The sequence below is a fragment of the Brassica napus genome, chromosome C4 (assembly GCF_020379485.1).
Source record: "Brassica napus cultivar Da-Ae chromosome C4, Da-Ae, whole genome shotgun sequence".
In the NCBI taxonomy this organism is placed as follows: Eukaryota; Viridiplantae; Streptophyta; class Magnoliopsida; order Brassicales; family Brassicaceae; genus Brassica; species Brassica napus.
This window is the reverse complement of record NC_063447.1, coordinates 51,778,752-51,798,781: the sequence shown is the minus strand read 5'-3', so window position 1 is coordinate 51,798,781 and position 20,030 is coordinate 51,778,752. Positions and strand designations below refer to the sequence as shown.

General features: G+C 35.0%; 2 protein-coding genes and 1 long non-coding RNA gene across 3 annotated transcripts; all 3 read left to right on the top strand.

Moving 5' to 3' along the window:
• Nucleotides 1–366: 366 nt before the first annotated feature.
• On the top strand, nt 367–3,521 carry LOC106447971. Its single transcript, XM_022701995.2, has 5 exons — nt 367–868; nt 956–1,550; nt 1,648–2,060; nt 2,146–2,250; nt 2,350–3,521. Exons 1-5 carry the CDS (start codon nt 367–369, stop codon nt 3,471–3,473), a joined length of 2,739 nt encoding a protein of 912 aa, XP_022557716.2. The 3' UTR covers nt 3,474–3,521.
• A 3,272-nt stretch (nt 3,522–6,793) lies between these two features.
• Nucleotides 6,794–14,604, top strand: LOC106445451 (structural maintenance of chromosomes protein 3). Its single transcript, XM_013887013.3, has 30 exons — nt 6,794–6,952; nt 7,123–7,164; nt 7,270–7,345; nt 7,534–7,572; nt 7,659–7,726; nt 7,830–7,901; nt 8,275–8,354; nt 8,441–8,519; nt 8,610–8,727; nt 8,803–8,978; nt 9,216–9,461; nt 9,580–9,701; nt 9,910–10,054; nt 10,244–10,416; nt 10,497–10,596; nt 10,785–10,921; nt 11,050–11,251; nt 11,396–11,483; nt 11,569–11,718; nt 11,883–12,034; nt 12,146–12,337; nt 12,435–12,618; nt 12,723–12,793; nt 12,869–13,020; nt 13,107–13,275; nt 13,352–13,498; nt 13,647–13,742; nt 13,817–13,991; nt 14,080–14,288; nt 14,368–14,604. Exons 2-29 carry the CDS (start codon nt 7,150–7,152, stop codon nt 14,268–14,270), a joined length of 3,615 nt encoding a protein of 1,204 aa, XP_013742467.1. The 5' UTR covers nt 6,794–6,952; nt 7,123–7,149; the 3' UTR covers nt 14,271–14,288; nt 14,368–14,604.
• A 780-nt stretch (nt 14,605–15,384) lies between these two features.
• On the top strand, nt 15,385–18,940 carry LOC125586394. Its single transcript, XR_007322910.1, has 2 exons — nt 15,385–16,896; nt 17,290–18,940. It is a non-coding gene; the product is annotated as an uncharacterized LOC125586394 (long non-coding RNA).
• The last annotated feature ends 1,090 nt before the right edge of the window (nt 18,941–20,030 follow it).

Here is a 20,030-nt window from a genome sequence, read left to right as displayed (position 1 = left end):
CTGAATGAGACCAACCCTTACGTTAAACAGTTCAGATCAACAAAAGATCGTTTCACCATCAATCCTAGAGACTCTTTTCATATGAGGATAGTCAGTGATAGAGTAAAGGATGGAAGAACATATGACAAACCTACAGCATCAGAAGTTGCTGCACTGATTCCTTGAGATTTCAATCTGGACATGGATAAAAGAGATATTGTTCTTCAACAGAAATCAGGGAAGTTGCTAAGGATCGATGAAATACATGCTTCATATCTTGCACTTTAGTATCCTCTTTTATTTGTACATGGAGAGGATGGTTTCAGACTTGGGATAAAGAAAGGTGTTACTAAAGCTACTGAAAAACTGAAAAAGGAAAATATCAGCATGAGGCAGTTCTTTGCTTTTCGTTTGCATGAACGCAAGAATGAGGCTCATACTATCCTAAATTCAGGAAGGTTGTTTCAGCAGTTTGTTGTGGATGCCTACACAACTATAGAATCCAATCGCCTACGCTATCTGAGGACTCACCAGACGACTTTGCGTTCTGATAGTTATGACTCTATCAAGCAGTCAGAAAATGCGGGCAGGATTGATATGGCCGAGCAAGGATCTTCGTTTGTCTTACCAGCTACGTTCACTGGTGGTCCTAGATATATGAAAAACCTTTATCTGGATGCAATGACTATATGTAAGCATTTTGGTTTTCCAAATCTTTTCATCACTTTTACATGCAATCCTAAATGGCCAGAGATCACAAGACATCTTACCAACCGCAAGTCAAAGGCAGAGGACAGATCAGACATCATTTGCAGGATGTTCAAAATGAAACTGGATTCATTGATGGATGATTTAACTAAGAAGAATATCCTTGGCAAAACTGTATCATGTGAGTTAAATATTCAGCTTTCTTGATCATATGCTTTTATATTTTCAACTATATACTAAACCAGTGTTTGTTGTCTGATCGTTGCAGCTATGTACACGATTGAATTTCATAAGCGTGGTCTACCACATGCTCACATTCTCTTATTTATGCATCCTACGGCCAAGTTTCCCACTACAGATGATATTGACAAGATCATTTCAGCTGAGATTCCAGATAAGTCTCAAGAACCAGAGCTGTACGATATTGTCAAGGATATGATGATTCATGGACCATGTGGGGCTGCTAATATGAAATCTCCTTGCATGGAAAATGGGAAATGTTCTAAGCTTTACCCGAAATCATTTGCTGATAAGACAACAGTGAGTAAAGAAGGATTTCCGATTTACCATAGAAGAGAAGATACATATCGTTATGTAGAGAAGAATGGAGTGAAATGTGACAACAGATTTGTTATTCCTTATAACAAGAAACTATCTCTACGTTATCGAGCTCATATTAATGTAGAGTGGTGCAACCAGGATGGTTCTATAAAGTACTTATTTAAGTACATTAATAAAGGAAGTGATCGTGTGACAGTAGCTGTGGAACCACCAGATCACATGGTTGCAGAGGCGCTTGGTATTCCAGAAGGAGAAGTGGACCAAATCAAAAGGAATGAATTCAAAGAGTTCTTTGATTGCAGGTATTGTTTTTCAAAATCTTTATATACAATTTATATTTTAAAATATCAGAACATGATATAAAAAACTAATAAAATCTGTTTTTGATTGGTATTGTAGATATGTTTTTGCGTCTGAAGGATCATGGAGAATTTTTAAGTTCCCCATTCATTTCAGGTCAACCGCAGTTGAGAAGCTTAATTTCCATCTTCCAGGCAAACAAACGGTTATTTTCAAAAAAAAAGACAAGCTGGAAGCAGTGATCAGTCGTAAACTCATTGAGAATACAATGTTCTTAGCATGGTTTGAGTTGTGTAAAGTTGATGATCTAGCTAAAACTCTAACCTATGCTCAGATTCCTAACTTCTTTACATATTCCAAGAGCCAGAAGAAGTTCATAAGACGGAAAAGGGGATTCAGTGTTGGCCGAATCAACTATGCTCCACGTAATCAAGAACATGCTTATTATCTCCGTGTGTTGTTGAACTATGTGAGAGGTCCTACGAGTTACGATGACATCAAAACATTTGAAGGTGTTGTTTATCCAACCTACAAAGATGCATGTTATGCTCGAGGATTGTTAGATGATGATCAAGAGTACATTGATGATATTCTAAGGAGAAGCTATGAAAGCATCTGGGCCAGAGGACGTTTGGGAGAAGACTTGGGAATGTCTTTCAGATGATATTGAGCATCACAGGCGTAAAACTTTCAATAGGCCAGGTGGTATTATTTTACTATTTTCGTTTTGAATTTGATGTTCTAGCAAAATGTTACATACTCCATCGTGTCTTTTTTTAAATAGTTTAATTTCTTTTGTAGGACTATTGTTAAGTGACGATGAGAAAAAGAAATTCGCTTTGCTGGAGATTGAAAAGCTTCTGAAGCGTTGTGGGACTTCTTTGGCAAAATATCCTTCTATGCCACAGCTAGCAAAGACACATAGTAAGGATTCAAATGTGTTGATATTATATGAGAGAAGCTATGATCGTGAGGCATTGTTAGAAACTCTGGATAGAGATATTCCAAAGATGACTACAGAGCAAAGAAAAATATATGATGAAATCCTAGATGTTGTTAACAAGGAAAGAGGTGGAATGTTTTTTGTGTCTGGATTTGGTGGCACTGGGAAAACTTTTCTCTGGAAATTACTATCTGCAGCCATTAGATCGCGAGGAGATATTGCTCTTAATGTTGCATCGAGTGGCATTGCTTCTTTGTTGTTACAAGGTGGTAGGACTGCTCATTCAAGGTTTGGGATACCACTTAATCCAGATGAGTTTTCTTCGTGTACTATGGCTCATGGATCCGATCAAGCCAATTTGGTGAAAAAGGCATCACTGATTATATGGGATGAAGCCCCCATGATGAGTAGGTATTGTTTTGAGGCACTAGATAGAAGCTTATCTGATATTATTGGGAAGCAGAGCGACAAGCCTTTTGGTGGAAAGGTTGTAGTTTTCGGAGGCGATTTCAGACAAGTGCTCCCAGTTATAAATGGAGGTAGTAGAGCTGCAATCGTTATGGCTTCAATGAATTCTTCGTATCTATGGGAGCATTGTAAAGTCTTGAAATTAACTAAGAACATGCGATTATCATCTGGTGGTTTTTCAGCTGAAGAGTTGACGGATCTAAAGGAATTCTCTGAGTGGATCTTAAAGGTTGGTGATGGTACACTTGGAGAGCCTAACGATGGAATAGCTGAGATCGAGACCCCCTCCGAATTTTTGATTACTGATTCTGATGAACCAATAGAGGCCATTAGCAAAGCAGTGTACGAAGATCCTTCTTCATTAAAAGGAAACAAAGAAGCTAAATTTTTCCAAGAGAGAGCTATTTTGTGTCCAACCAATGAGGATGTTAACATGATCAATGATTACATGTTGGATAAGCTGGATGGTAATTTTTTTATTTTCACTTTTATCGTGATTGATTTTAGATCCTAAATATATTGTTTCTTATATACATTAACTAAATCCTATGTTTTGATATTTTTTTAGGTGAGGAAATGATTTATCTCAGTGCTGATAGTATTGATCCTACTGATACAAAAGCGGTGAATGATGAAGCACTTGACTCAGATTTTCTAAACAATATTAAAGTGTCTGGATTGCCGAATCATAGACTTCGTCTGAAAGTTGGTTGCCCAGTTATGGTTCTCAGAAATGTTGATCCTCAAGAAGGGTTAATGAACGGAACAAGGCTACAGATTACTCAGCTGATGGAATTTATGGTTGCCGCTAAGATTATCACTGGATCTAATGTTGGGAAGACAGTCTATATTCCTAGATTATTGATAACACCATCTGATACGAGACTGCCTTTCAAAATGCATCGAAGGCAATTGCCTTTAGCTGTTGCTTTTGCTATAACAATAAACAAAACTCAAGGGCAGTCTCTTTCAGAAGTTGGACTCTTCCTACCTAGACCTGTGTTTTCACACGGACAGCTCTACGTAGCTATTTCTAGGGTCACGTCGAAGAAATGGTTGAAAATTCTTATTGTGGACAAAGATGGAAAACCTCAGCACAAGACTGTCAATGTTGTTTTCAAAGAGGTTTTCAATAATCTATAAGCCAAGGAGTCATGATGAGGTATTTATTTAAGCTCTCCATCATTTACTGTTTATTACTATATGTTAAGATCATAATTTAAAAATATCTTTGAAACGTGATGTGTTTTTCAGATTTATGCTAAGGATGAGAAGAGAGGAGGAAGTTCTTTATCGTACTTGAGTTTCTTTAAGCTGTTTTCAACTTATTTACGGATTTGTATTGTTTTTGATATAGCTTATCATTTTTCTCTACATTTTCTAGATGTTAAAACTATAGCAAAGAAATAAAAACAAGAAAATCAACATATGAAAACTTCAATCAACTCACAGCAACAAAACAATAAACCAATGAATCTGTTGTACATCACTTCTTATCTAACCAAACCACTTAGATATACTAGGAAAATGTAGATGGTTCTAATCTAACGGCTGGTTCCCTTCTTATCTAACCAAAACACTTAGATATACTATTCATATGATAAATGGTTCTAAAAAGCTAACCTGACTTATCGAGTAGTGAGAGTCAAGTGGCTGAGTTATGATGGAGTCTTTTCTACAATTCATTGTTATCAATATCATTCCTGAAACAAAGAAATATTGTCTTAGTAATTAATCAATATTTAATCTACTTTAAGTACTTAATCTTAGTAGTTAATCTATATTGTCTTAATTATTAATCAATAAAAGTCTGGAAAAACAATTTGTATAGTTCACCTGCTGTTTCCATGAATTAAGTATGGTCAAACGGTGGGTGTGCATAGAGAATAAATTTTGAAGTCAATCATTGAACTTTGTAACTAATTTATAGATGATACAGAACTTACGTTTACTGTTTGAGACGCCTAACCCATGTACGAGCTCTGTTTCTTGATCTCATGATCATTCAACAGCTCCTCTGCAAAGATCTTCCATATCAGTTATCTTCAAGCTGATTCTCTGCAGAGATTACAAAAACAGAGCTTAAGAAACCATAACACTCTCAATAAGTCAATTTTTATACTTTACCTGCACTTATAGTGAATGGAGTTAGGCGTCTTTAATGATTTTTGGTTGTGGTAAGCTCCATTACCATTTCTTCAGGTATCCATCAGATTAAACTTTCATGCGAGCAAATAAAAGAGCATTTAGTTGTCCATCAAACTATCAGTAACTGTCAAACGTCATGTTCTTTGGCACTAACTAACACAAAACTAAAAATATGAACATAATATTGTCCTATGGTTAAGTTCCTTTGTCATTGAGTCTGGTTTCTTTGTCAGACGTTGATAAAAACACCTATGATTAAGTTCCTTTGTCATTGATATCAGTTTCCATGTAACCTGTGTATTAATAGTCAAGCTCAATCGAGAATTGTTCAAATTCATGTGACCAGAGTTTCAGCAAGTGTTTAATATATACGATTTGATTCTAAACTCATCAGATCACAGGAAAAAAAACGAATTGAAAGAGAATTTACAGGGGTAATAGAAACTGATTTTATTTATTCATATTATAAAGCAATAGGAGTTTCAAAAAGAAAATAATTCACCTCTGTTTTCAAGTACTGATCGGAATTGCATATTAAATTATATTAAGGCAGAGCTCCATCAGAGCTCCATATATTCTTCCGCTGAGGTTTTCATATCTCCTTCGAAACAATACCGATCTCCGTCTACACATATTTGATAGATTAAATCAATTGAAAAAATAAACAGAGGTGAACTAAAATAACCGAAACTAAAACCTTTATAAATAGACATGCTTACTTGATCTTGGTCGGGAGTCAAGAGAGGATGGTGTCTGAGAGACGGATTTAGTCGATCAAATAGCTCGAGGATCGTAGTTAGGATCGTGTCTAGGTTAAAGAGAAGACATAAACCAAAGAAAATTGTTAGGTAGACAGACACGTTTTTTTCCCGGATAAAAATCTGTTAACTGATCATTTTGGGCTTACAAAACATTAATCTCACTTTGGGCTTTGAGTAATTGAATTTAAAGAATACTTGACCCGTTAGATTTTTATTTTAAAGACTACTTGACCCATATGTATAATATTTAACTCTTTACAATCTTAACTTTTAAAATCAGATAATTCATTTAAAAAATATAATTAAATGAATAATTATATTCTTTATAAAATCTATACATGAAGCTTTAAGTTTAGTTTTTGCTAAGTTTCTTATTTTGTGAAAAGTTTGATTATATTTGGAGATAATAATATTTTAATATTTTCCAAATTATATTTCTATTTTTTATTCAAAAATGAAATACTAATCCATCAAACAAAAAAATATATAAGAACAAACAAACACAAGTGAATTTTGAAACAATCTATTTGATGGAGAACAAGTATACTCGATAATATATGAAGGTAAAAATTATATTATAAAACTTTTAAATTTGTAAAATATTACAATATCTTTCGGGGTAACAATAAAACAATATTTATATAAAATTACGAGTTCAATAATGAAATAACAATTCAAAAACATAATAAAAAACTGACGTATGTGAAAGTTTAAAATAACCTATTCAATAAAAAAACATATATAGTTAAATTATTATGTTTTAAAAAATTGATAGACACACATTATATATATTATAATATATACCAATTTAGAATTGTAAGCAAAATATTTTATATAAATTAAAATGGAAACAAACATGTGCGCGGTTGCGCGGATTGAGTTCTAGTTAATGAATTAAATATGTTGTTTTGCTCCGTAAGATCCAACAAACAAAATTATGCATCTTGGAGAAACCTAATTTTTTTGGCTGATTAATATTTTCCCGGTCATTTTTCATCGACTTTGCCTCCAATTTTATTTGTGGCGTTTCTTCAACTCCTCGAGCTTTTCACAATCGTCATCTCTCTCTGAACAAACTGAATCGGTAAGTACTCTTCCTTCCTCTTGCTTCGATTTACTCGACTAAAAAAATAAACCCCCTCCCCCTTTGTTGTATAATTCAACTTTCCTACTCTTGCGAAATTAGGGTTTCGAGTTTCATCCATCGCTTGACATAATACTAATCTCTTGTGGGGTTTGCTCTAATTCCAACAGGTGGGAGTAGCTGGTGACCTTATCGCTATGTATATTAAGCTGGTGCGCTTATTCTCTTCCTCTCTCTAAGTTCACTTGAATTTGCTCTTCGTCTAGTATACACTTAACTAATTTCTTCTCGGGTGTTTCGGATTTGGGTTCGCGAAGGTTATAATCGAAGGATTCAAGAGTTACAAAGAGCAAGTCGCTACTGAGATTTTCAGCCCCAAAGTTAACTGCGTTGGTATAATTGACGGATCTCTCGGTTTCAAATTTGATTCTATTGTTCAATTTCGTTTATCTTACTTCTCACTAGTCTCTGGATCTACGGTCGTTTTGTTTAGTGGATGCAATTAGATAGGCTTAAACCTTCGTTGAAGTATAATAAGCTTGTTGCTGAAACTGATTCTTTTTTTTTTTTTTTAATTGCAGTTGGGGCAAATGGTTCTGGGAAAAGCAACTTCTTCCATGGTAAGATTCATCCTCGTCCTCCTTTTTGAACACTTTTTTTCTATAGTTTTCAGTTATCAGTGACCTATTATTGGTTTTAAATGCAGCAATTCGTTTCGTGTTGAGTGACATCTTCCAAAATCTGCGGAATGAAGATAGGCACGCACTACTCCATGTATGCTCTCTTGTTTGCTGCTGGCTTCGAAGTTACCTCTGTTAAGTGGATCTCATGCTATCCTGATTATTTTTCTAACTCTGAGCCTTTTGTTGTTGGGCAGGAAGGTGCTGGTCATCAGGTTGCTTCTGCGTTCGTGGAGATCGTCTTTGATAACTCCGACAACCGCATCCCGGTAATAACTCCTTTCCCCTACTACTTGCACCCGTTGTTTTCTGCTAATATTCTGTCAACTCAAGGTTGGAAAACTGTGTTAGTAACTAAGCTTGTGTATATATAGGTTCATTTTATGTGGTCTCGTCATTCACATAAATCGAAGTCCCATTTAGGTTTTTGTAAAACTGTCAATCATTTTCTTGGCTATTTATAGGGGATGTGTTTTTCTTAAGTCATAACTGATCTCTTGTTATGATTTATATATTATAAATTTTGTTGTATCAAAACGTACTTGGGTATATCAGCATATCCTCTTTTCCCTTGATGCATAGTATTATAAAAATGGTACATTTGATTTGTTTTCTGATCTGTGGCTTATGTTTTTCCACTAGGTTGATAAGGAAGAAATTCGCTTGCGCCGAACTATTGGTCTGAAGAAGGATGAGTATTTCCTGGACGGGAAACACATTACGTGCGTACTTACTTTTTAAGTTTTCACCCTCTTTTCCATTCTCCTATTTAGTGGATGAGAAAAAACTTATATGACAAAACTTGCAGAAAAAATGAAGTTATGAATTTACTTGAGAGTGCTGGGTTTTCTCGTTCTAATCCGTACTATGTTGTTCAACAAGGAAAGGTAAGCTCCTGTAAAAGATAATGTTGTTAGATTTGAGAAGATTATGTGGACTACCATAGCTTACATGTGTTTTTTTTGGTACGTTTGTAGATAGCCTCATTGACACTGATGAAAGACCCAGAACGGCTGGATCTGCTAAAAGAGATTGGTGGTACCCGTGTTTATGAGGAGAGGCGCCGTGAGAGCTTAAAGATCATGCAGGATACAGGCAAGTTATCAGTCGGCAGTAGTAGTGGAAACTCTTTAATTTCATCAAAAATCTAACACTTGACGTGTCTCCCAGGGAATAAACGGAAGCAGATAATCCAAGTTGTGCAATACCTGGATGAAAGACTAAGGGAATTGGACGAAGAGAAAGAAGAACTCAGAAAATACCAACAACTTGATAAGCAGAGAAAATCACTGGAATACACCATTTACGACAAAGAGCTTCACGAAACTAGGGAGAAACTGGAACAGGTCAGCTAATAACATTAGGGATATGTTTTCAGTGTGGTCTTACTAATTTTGTCCAGTGAACTATTACTTGTCTTTCTGTTGCGGGTGCTAGTATACTTTTAATGACTTGCTGTGCTCGTCCAGACTCCAAAGCTTTCTATGCTCTTCAGTGAGCAAGTGTCGTTTTATGATTTTATCACTTCACTCATCACTGGGCTTAACCATTTCAACATCTGGGAATTTTATGTCATGATCCAGGTAGAAGTTGCAAGAACTAAGGCATCTGAAGAGTCTACAAAAATGTATGATAGAGTTGAGAAGGCCCAGGACGAGTCCAGAAGCTTAGATGAGTCGCTGAAAGGACTGACAAAGGAGCTTCAGACATTGAACAAGGAGAAAGAAACTGTTGAAGCACGAAGAACTGAAGCTATAAAGAAGAAGACAAAACTGGAGCTTGATGAGAATGACTTTAAGGAACGGATGGCTGGAAATATCCAATCTAAGGTACTCACTCACATTTGTAGCTATACTTTAGTAGGAAACTGTACATCAGTATGCATTTAAAGTTGGTTTTCTATATATTTATGGATAATGTTCACTAATGAAGTACTATGCCTTTCAGAATGATGCCCTTGAGCAACTTAGTATGGTGGAAAGAGAAATGCAGGATTCTTTGAAGGAACTAGAGGCGATTAATCCTTTGTATGAAAGTCAAGTTGACAAGGAGAAGCAGACGACAAAAAGGTAAGTCTATATTATGTCAGTTCCAAGCGGAAATTATCTTTGTCCCTACTTAAAATGGGTGGGTTGTATGTTGGTACTGAGTTACAGTTGGGTAAAGCTTAGGTGTGAGTTAAATATGGTGATGCAGATTGGAAATTTTTTTTTCCCTTTTATATATAATGAATCCTCTTACATGGACAACTACTGTTTATGTTTTTTTTCCTTACAGAATCATGGAGCTGGAGAAAAAGCTTAGTATTCTTTATCAGAAACAAGGCCGTTCAACTCAGTTTTCAAATAAGGCTGCACGAGACAAATGGCTCCGCAAGGAGATTGAGGATCTTAAGCGTGTTTTAGACTTAAATCTGAATCAAGTGAGTTTAGTTTATTACATAGAAAAAATGAATCGTACTATAATTAATATGATTACAGTCTTTTTACGTTTGAAGATGGAAAATTTGTCATATCTTCTATATATCCATGACATTTGGATCACTCTATATTCTTTGTACATGGCATCAGTTTCATACGATTGGTGATATAACATGCTTTTTCTTCTGTAGGAGCAAAAACTTCAGGATGAAATTTTTCGCCTCAATACTGATTTGACAGAGCGTGATGGACACATCAAGAAATGCGAAGCTGAAATTGGTGAACTGGAATCTCACATTTCTAAGTCCCATGAACAATTTAATATTAAAAAGAGGGAGAGAGATGAAGAACAGAGAAAAAGAAAGTAAGTATTGCTGTCTTTTCCATACCTGTAAGTACAGTAGGCAATTTTTTGGTAATATAACATAAGATTTGTTAACACAGGGAAAAATGGGGAGAAGAAAGTGAACTATCTTCTGAACTTGAGAAGTTGAAAACGGAACTTGAAAGGGCAAAGAAAAACCTTGATCATGCCACTCCAGGAGTGAGTGAGCGTGCTATTTTTATTGCTATAATGCATGCTCCTTCACCGTATTTAATATTCAAAGTAGTTGATGCATTAAACCATCCAAGCTCCTTCAGTAATGTGTTGACCTTATATTACTTCTGGTATATAGTAAGTTGCCATTTTCAGTTTTCGTTTCTGGTGACTCAGCTGATTCATTGTCTCAGGATGTTAGGCGAGGGCTGAGCTCTATTAAACGGATTTGCTCTGAGTATAAGATCAATGGAGTTTTTGGCCCACTTGTTGAGTTGGTTGATTGCGAGGAAAAGTTTTTCACTGCAGTTGAAGTCACTGCTGGAAACAGGTAGGCAGGAAACTTCCTAATATTTACCTCACAGCTAGAATGTTTACACTGTTCACTTTTGAGCTTTACTTCTTAGTTCTTACCTTATGACCCATTCATTTGTTTCATCTGTTATTCTCTACAAGCAGCTTATTTCACGTGGTAGTTGAGAACGATGATATTTCAACCCAAATAATTAAACACCTGAATTCTCGAAAGGGTGGACGGGTAACCTTCATACCTCTGAATCGAGTTAAGGCTCCTCACGTAAATTATCCACAAAGTACTGATGCAATACCACTACTGAGAAGATTGAAGTTCGATTCTAGATTTGCACCAGCATTGGGCCAGGTACCACCTTTGAGCTGAATTATGTGCCTTTCTGCTCTCTGATGGCCCACTTATATATTATTTGCACCTTCGATGGAACAATTTGACTTTTGCGTTTATTTTTTCCATGGGTAATCTCATTATATCTTTACGTGTCTTATGTAGGTTTTTGGTAGAACAGTAGTATGTCGTGATCTGAATGTGGCAACAAGAGTTGCTAAGAACGATGGCTTAGATTGCATAACTCTGGAAGGTTGGAACTGAAAATGCATTTTTATATATTATACTTCCCATTTGACATGTATGTTGTACCTGAACGTTCTGGTGGGCCATGACAGGTGACCAGGTTAGCAGAAAGGGTGGCATGACCGGTGGATTTTATGACCACAGGCGGTCAAAATTGAGATTCATGAATACCATAATACAAAATACAAAGTCTATAAATACGAAGGAGAAGGTGTTGGAGGATGTTAGAAGACAGCTACAAGATATCCTTTCCATAAACTTACTCTGGGTTTACTTTGATTGCAGTTTCGCTCTCTGATGTACTATATCATATTGCTCATTGATGTATGTTGGGTTGTGTGTTTTTTCTTTTCATTTTCCATGCAAACAGTTCTTCACTTAAAGCGTTTTACTTAACTTCTCTCACTGATAGATCAGCAGATCACACAGCTTGTTACTGAGCAGCAGAGGCTTGAAGCAGACTGGACGCATAGCAAACTACAGGTGGAGCAACTGAAGCAAGAGATAGCTAATGCGAATAGGCAGAAACAAGCTATACGTAAAGCCCTTGAAAATAAGGTTTCATTCTTTCATGCATTCCTTTATTTTAATTAGTCTTTATAGCGGTCTTCAGTGTTAAATATATATTTCCTATGCTATGCATACTAAAATTTCTTCACTTGTTTTCAGGAGAAATCACTAGATGATATTAGAACACAAATTGATCAACTAAGATCTAGCATGGCCATGAAGGAAGCTGAAATGGGAACAGAACTTGTGGATCATCTAACCCCAGAGGAAAGGGAGCAATTGTCACGACTAAACCCCGAAATTAAGGATCTTAAGGAGAAACTTATTGCATATAAGACAGATCGCATTGAGGTAAGAAAATAGTTTGAATGTTTGCTTTCTCTTTTGAGTTAATTTATGATTTATGTGATTTACGAAGTCCGATTCATGGACGTTTCACTATAAATAGAGGGAGACAAGGAAAGCAGAGTTGGAGACTAACTTATCTACCAACTTAAAGAGGAGAATAAATGAGTTACAGGCTACAATAGCTTCCATCGAGGATGATAGTTTGCCTAGTTCAGCTGGCTTAAAAACACAAGAACTCGATGATGCAAGATTGTTTGTTGAAGAGATCACAAACGAGCTCGAAAGTGAGCCCCAAGCTCTCTTATCTACATTGCTATTTGCTTGAAATTGTTTTGAGCTGTCTATTACTATTTGGACTTGTAGACTCACTACCATTTCATGGTTTTAGGTCTCTGTCGAAGCATTGATGAGAAGACTAAGCAGGTCAAGAAATTTAAAGATGAGAAAGCGAAGTTAAAGGTAATAATATCTTCTGTAAATTAAGAGTATATTGCTTTTCCTATAGGTATCTGACAAAGTTTCTTGGTCTCTCAGGCATTGCAAGATGACTGTGAGATGACAGTGCAAGATGCAAATAAAAAATTGGAGGAACTATTCAGCCTTCGCAACACACTCCTTGCGAAGCAAGAAGAGTATACAAAGAAAATTAGGGGATTGGGTCCATTGTCATCTGACGCTTTTGACACGTATGTTTGCGTTGAGTCAAGCCTATTTTTTATTGGTTTTTCTCCTAGGAGCTCTGTCATATGTTTAAGCTATCATGTATTTATAGGTACAAACGGAAAAATATCAAGGAGCTGCAGAAAATGCTACACCGATGCACTGAACAACTGCAACAATTCAGCCATGTAAACAAGAAAGCGCTTGATCAATATGTAAATTTCACAGAACAACGAGAAGAACTTCAGAAACGGCAAGCAGAGCTTGATGCAGGAGATGAGGTAAATAGTGGGAGATTTCATTACTCATTATTTGTAGAATGTAGAGCTTGGCTAAACACGTTTGATGATTTTGCAGAAAATTAAAGAACTGATAACAGTTCTGGATCAGCGGAAAGATGAATCTATAGAACGTACTTTCAAAGGGGTTGCACGCAACTTCCGGGAGGTATTCTCTAAGCTTGTGCAAGGTGGGCATGGTCACCTTGTCATGACGAAGAAAAAGGCACGTTTCTGCTTTCCTTGATAACACTCTTTCATCTCCATCTTTTGTTTCTGAATTGTTGACTCCTGTTATTTGTTCTGTCATACGTTTGTGTGATCTTTATAACTAAACAATTATGTGGACATGAATTTTTGGGGTGCATATACAGGACCGCGATCACGATGATGAAGATGATGAGGATGATGGAGGTCGTGAGGCTGATGCAGAGGGAAGGGTTGAGAAATACCTTGGCGTAAAAGTGAAGGTACAGAAAGAACGGTGCATACATATCTCCCTTTGTCTTCAAGATGATAATATTTGGCATTTTTTGTTTGCTAGGTGTCGTTTACTGGTCAAGGGGAGACACAGTCAATGAAACAATTGTCGGGAGGCCAAAAGACCGTCGTTGCTCTCGCATTAATCTTTGCCATCCAGAGATGCGATCCTGCACCATTCTATCTTTTTGATGAGATTGATGCCGCACTCGATCCTCAGTATCGAACTGCTGTGGGCAGTATCCTTTTTCCATCTAATTTTTTACTGCAAACTTTCTTACTCCCCTCAGTAGCATTATGATTTTCTTAACCTAACAATTTTATCAGACATGATTCGTGGTTTAGCTGATGACAGTGTAAGCACGCAGTTCATTACCACAACTTTCCGTCCCGAGCTTGTGAAGGTTGCGGATAAGATATATGGAGTATTTCATAAGAACAGAGTGAGTATTGTGCAAGTTATATCAAAGGATCAGGCGTTGGACTTCATCGAGAAAGATCAGTCCCATGATACTTGATCATCATCACTCACTCAGGTTTGTTAACTCTTTCTTCTCAGTACTAATCTGTTTGTAAAAGCTAAATAACTGATAACTGATTTTATTTATTGGGCAGAGAAGTTGGTGCGTTTGCATGTCTTGAGAGAGCTTGTGTCGCACTTGTTTAAAATGGATTTAACATGTTATCAAGGTTTGCTTCTAGGATTATAATATCTCTAATGTGCAGTTCAGGTCTGTATAATTATCTCCAAGTATACCTGAGAAATAACGGTTTCTTTTTTTTTTCTCACGTGTTGACTCTCTGCTTACTTTCTAGAATTTGATGGATTAATGGTAATATCTAATTAGTTTATTGGTTTTGAAAGTTTGTTGCTTTGGGTTTTGCTTTTCTCGAGTGAACTTAGGACTACAAGCTTCAATTTGATGCACAACAATTTCTTTTCGCCTTTTTTCGGTTGACAATGCAGCTTAAATTAGGGGCCTTTCAATTAAGCCAAAAACCGAATCTAATGCACTCGAATAAAATTATTTTAAAGTCATAAAAACCACTTTCAATTTATATATGAATTAGAATTAATTTTATCAAGGAAATAGAAGCATTGGGACGGTGTGTAAGGAAATAGACAAAATGAAAGATGAAATGAAAATGTTTTTGTTAACTATACATGGAGTTATAGAAAATGATCTCTCTTAACTCTTTTTGTCAGCCTGTTCATTTTCTAAAAAAAACCAGAGTTCATATATATCTATGACAGTTTATTTAGACATGTGATTCGTAGTTTAGCTGACGATCAGGACAGAAGTTCATTACGACAACTTTCCGTCCGGACAATGTGAAAGTTTCGGATAATATATTGGGGTATTTGATAAGAACAGAGTGTTGATGTTGTGGATGTTATTTCAAAGGACCAGTCGTTACACTTTATGATCAGTCCCATGATACCTGATCTGATTCATCAGGTTAACAGATCTTTTTCTCAGTACTAATCACTTTCTTAAGACTTTTACCCATACAAAGAAAGGAAAACAGTTTCATTGATGCACACATCCACAACCCAAACAGTTACTAAACCAAACATACAACCATCGAGCAATTATTAAACCAACACACAACAACCCAACGAACATCAATACAATATTAAAAGGGGAATATCCTCAACATTTAGCATGTCCACGTCATCTCAAAAAATTAGCCAATAGGAATACTTTGTACTGCCATGTCATTATCGCTTTTCTAGACTGAAGAGAAAATAGGCTTTTCGTTCAATTTTAATAGTAATTAACCATGACCCATGTGAGGCCCACCTCTCCAACCCTAATCGTCTTCGACGTAAACGATGATCGTGTCTGGCGCTTCCATTCTCTGCAATCGCTGTTTCTCCTCTGTATTTATCACAACCAGTATGAATCATTAGCCTCTGTTCTTCAATCCATTCTTAGTGGTTTCGTTCCACCTCCCGTTGTTACTCCTCCTATTTAACCTCTAATGTTACGTCAAACCAAAATCTACCTCCTTTTAGAGAAGAAGATCACGCTATGGCCATGAAGCCTCCAAAATCCACCGAAAAGTCTCATGCACCCTCAATTTTAATGACGTCTCACCAGGCCAGTCGAATTGGAACACCGATTCCGATTAATTCAATTTCTGGGAGGTGAGAAATACAGAAAAAGGTTGGATTCTTATTGGCTTGGAACTGCTTCTCATCTATGAACAAAAAAGGTATAGTTAGGGGTTGAGATCTATGGGTGTTAGATTCCTTTTTGGCAGCAGTATTTTCACGCCTTTTAACCATACACCACAGCATAGACTACTTAGATCAAGCCCACAACATAGACTTAACAGGTTAGTATCAGATTTTACTGTGCCTCTCTTTGATGCATTCTTTTTAGTTGCTGCATACTTCTTACTTTGCTTCTGGATATCTGTCTAGATGGTTGTTTAAACTCTGTACCGCAAGAAAAAAATATGTTATGGTTACAATTTACGACCCATGGAAGCATGAGACGGTTCACATGAAGAGAAGATGTCTGACAAAGGGTTGGTTTTAAATTCTGATGGAGAGTAAGGTATGTATCAGTCTATATCAAGATGCTACGTTATCTGGCTTGGTCGGTTATGATTTCATGATTTTTTTGGGTTCATATTGAATTGCGGTAAATGATGTTTCCTCTGCCGCAGTTGTTCTTCATTCAAAAAAACTCATGTGGTATTGGACCTGTTGATAAATCACCTGCCTTTATGAGCCAGGTATGATATGTGGTTCTCATGTTAGTTTCATTGTTTGCATTAAATCTCAGCATCAAGTCTCTTAGGATTCCAGAGCTTTTTATTGAAGTTCCTGAAACAGGAAAAAGAAAAGGCTAACTAAAGGAGTCTGATTGAATCTCTTTACCTTTCTAGAGATGCTTTGGTTCTGCAATATACATGAAGTGTTATTTAATGACATTAGTCGTTTTTTGAACAATTTTGGCTTCAGAGTACGGTGATGACTGCTGTCACTTCTTTACTCCGTGATGGAATAGGTTGTAGTCCGAGGGAAGACAGTTAGAGACGAGAAAAAGTCAACAACACTCTATCACAGAGTGGTCGTTCGTGTAGAGAAGGCAACCTAGGCTTCACCTTGGATCTTAGTCCTGGAAAACTGTATGTACCTCTTTGCTCTGAAACTCTTATCATATCTAATCCAACTGATTCCACAAGGAGAATTGGAGTGTTACAAGCTTTGTAAGAAATTTCGTTTATTATTGCAGCTAGGAAATACAAGAAAAAATAGTAAAATTTTTTCAATGTTTTTGTTATCAAGTATTATTAATTTGTTGGAGGATTGAAAAACTTCCAAGTTTATTAATTTATCATTTTATTAATATTTATTGGTTAGATAATTCTGTTTCTCAGTGTTACATTGTTCCAAGGACTACTTGATTGCCCTTTGAATTGTTGATCGTGATCTGTTTTGTTGAGTTAGTTGTGAGATTTTTATTTTGTTATGTGAATTAAATGATCTGTAACATTAACGATGTATATTTATGTTGACAGAACCTGAGTCAGAGAGGAGTGGTTGTTGACATGTCGTTCAAACACAGATCAACAAATCAACCAGAACATAGGCGGATAAAGGATCTACGAGGATACTTTGAGGACGGTTGCCTCAACGGAGTCCTTGCAGTCACAAGTGCCATTGAGAACTGGGAACTGAAGAGTCCTTTCACTGGCTCCTCTTCACCTCTGATCTCAGACCCAAAGATTCAGCAAACTATTCTAACAGAGGAAGATGACTTCTTAGTTTCAGCATGATGAAGCCCGAGCTCAGTTACAACTTACAACCCGATGCTTGGAAGGGGCTTAAACCAGTCCTTTTGGCAGTATATATAAAGAGATCGTAGTTCAAATAAAATATATAAACAGATGACTTCTTAGTTTCATCTGTTTGTTAGGTTATTTAGAAGAGAGTACAAGAGAGAAAAGGAAACATGTAGTTTTGTTAGGACTTATTAGGACTATTGAAATCATAAATTATTTGCAAGTCAAACAACATACGATTACTCAGGAGTTGAAATCTCTGGGTTTTATTACTCTTCATATGATTGTGTTTTTTTTTTTTAAGTTTATAATTGCTTCGTTTCTGTAAGGTTTAATTCGATGGTTTCTTCTAAACACCGAGATTGAGTTTATGATGCATTGTGCTTATTTATTAGAACAAAATAATCGCTATTTTGATAAAATGTGTGAGAATCAAGCTTAATGAGAAACATCAAATAAAGATAATCCAATCTTTACGAGGTTAGTTAGGTTGATAACCAAAATAAACAATGTACTGAGAAAAATATTGCAATCAACAATTTTAGAAACTAAATATATTCTATTTTTCATCTTTTTAAATAAACACAATTTGAGATTAAAAGATAATTGTGCTAAACCATTGGTAACAGCTTTTATCCACTAAGATAATTATAGATCATATTTTGTAGATAAACATAAAACATAATTTGAATGCAAAAATTATATTTTAACTTTCAGTATTTTTGGAACAAGTAACATGATAGCCAATTGAATAATTGCGGGGCCGGATCTGAAATTTTGGGAACTTGATCATTTCTAAAAAAAACTTTAATATTGTTTTTAAAATTTGGGGTTTCTTTTTTGCAAATGTTTTTCAAATATTTGAGGACCAAAGCTAATGTTTTACTGGCTTAGATCCGATCATGCATAATTGCATTGTAACTAACACAAAGAAATTGTGAAAGATAAATTTATGAAGATGGTAAAAAAAGATAAATTTATGAAATCTCACCATCTATTGAACATCTGAACCATAGAGTTAAGGCTGACAATGCATTGATATGTCAAAGTTACACGACCAACAACAATACTCCCAATAAAAAAATGTTCCTAAAACACCTCCCTATATTTTTGGGTTAAAAATACAATCAATCGCTGTGTTTTGCACTATAAGCGCATACCTACCAAGTAATTTCACAAACTTTTATTTTTAAAAGAAAAACAAAAAATTGAAATAAATTATTTTAACACAGATAAGGTAAATACGCAGTATACAAAGAATATATCTCCAAAATCCATAAACGAAAATAAAAGTTGTATAAGCTTACTTATAAACACGCATATACTAAAAATACATTTATACAAACAAAATAGTCACCTAGAATGAAGCTTTCATATTAAAAAATTACCGCATATCAAAATTTATACCTCTCTGTATGGGATTAAAAAGCGGCTAATTTCAAACAATTAATCAGTTTCTGCCTTATTGAAAAAAATACGCTCTCCAACCTCTTTATGTTTCTTTATTCGTATCCTAACAAGTTATTGTATTATACCATCGGATATAATAAGTGCATCCCAATCTATCTTCATCAATTCATTCACAAATTTTATCTCCCCAAGTAGAAAAAAAGTTATACAACATCCAATCGAATCTTAATTAAACTATCATTCACATTTTCAATATTTTTGGAGATTTTCATTCACTGAAGAGCAAAAATGAAAATGATGTTGATAATGATTATTAATTCCATATTATGAAAGATTAGAAATCCATATTACTTGATATCTTTAAAAATAATCAGAGTGCAAGATAATTAGTAATAACTCTAGAAACATAAATTAAAGTTTCAAATGAAAATTAAAAAATAATACATGAAATATAACATCTTACCATAGGAAGTCAACAGATATTAACGACTAGGAAGAAAAATAACACCAAACTAAATTGTGTTAATCATGCAATTCATTTTTTGGTTTAAAGAATTGTAAGCATATTTTATGACAGCAAATATATGTGGTTATACTACACTGTTTTAGCAAATCATATTCTAAATTTAGAAGAATCAGAGGAAAATATTTAAAATTATAAAATCAATAAATTTTATAAAAAATATAAATCAAACAAAACAATCCTCAATATAGTAAAAATGATAAATTAACAAATTTAAAATATATAAACCGCGTGTACATAAAATATATGGTTTATGTATATCACAATCAGATGAACTTTACTTATGATTAATAATTTATTTTCTTAATAACCAAATATATAAGATTAAAAATATTTGGATCATAACTTAGAATTAATTATTTTTGCTTCATTACACATTTGCTCATCTGTCTATATGTATTTTTAGATAGTAAAAATGATAAATTGTAAGTTTTACTCATTTCTAATTCAATACAGTATAACCTCTTTAAATTAATACACTTTAAATTAATATATACTAAAAATCTCTATAAAATAATATAATTTTATAGTCTCAAATTGAATT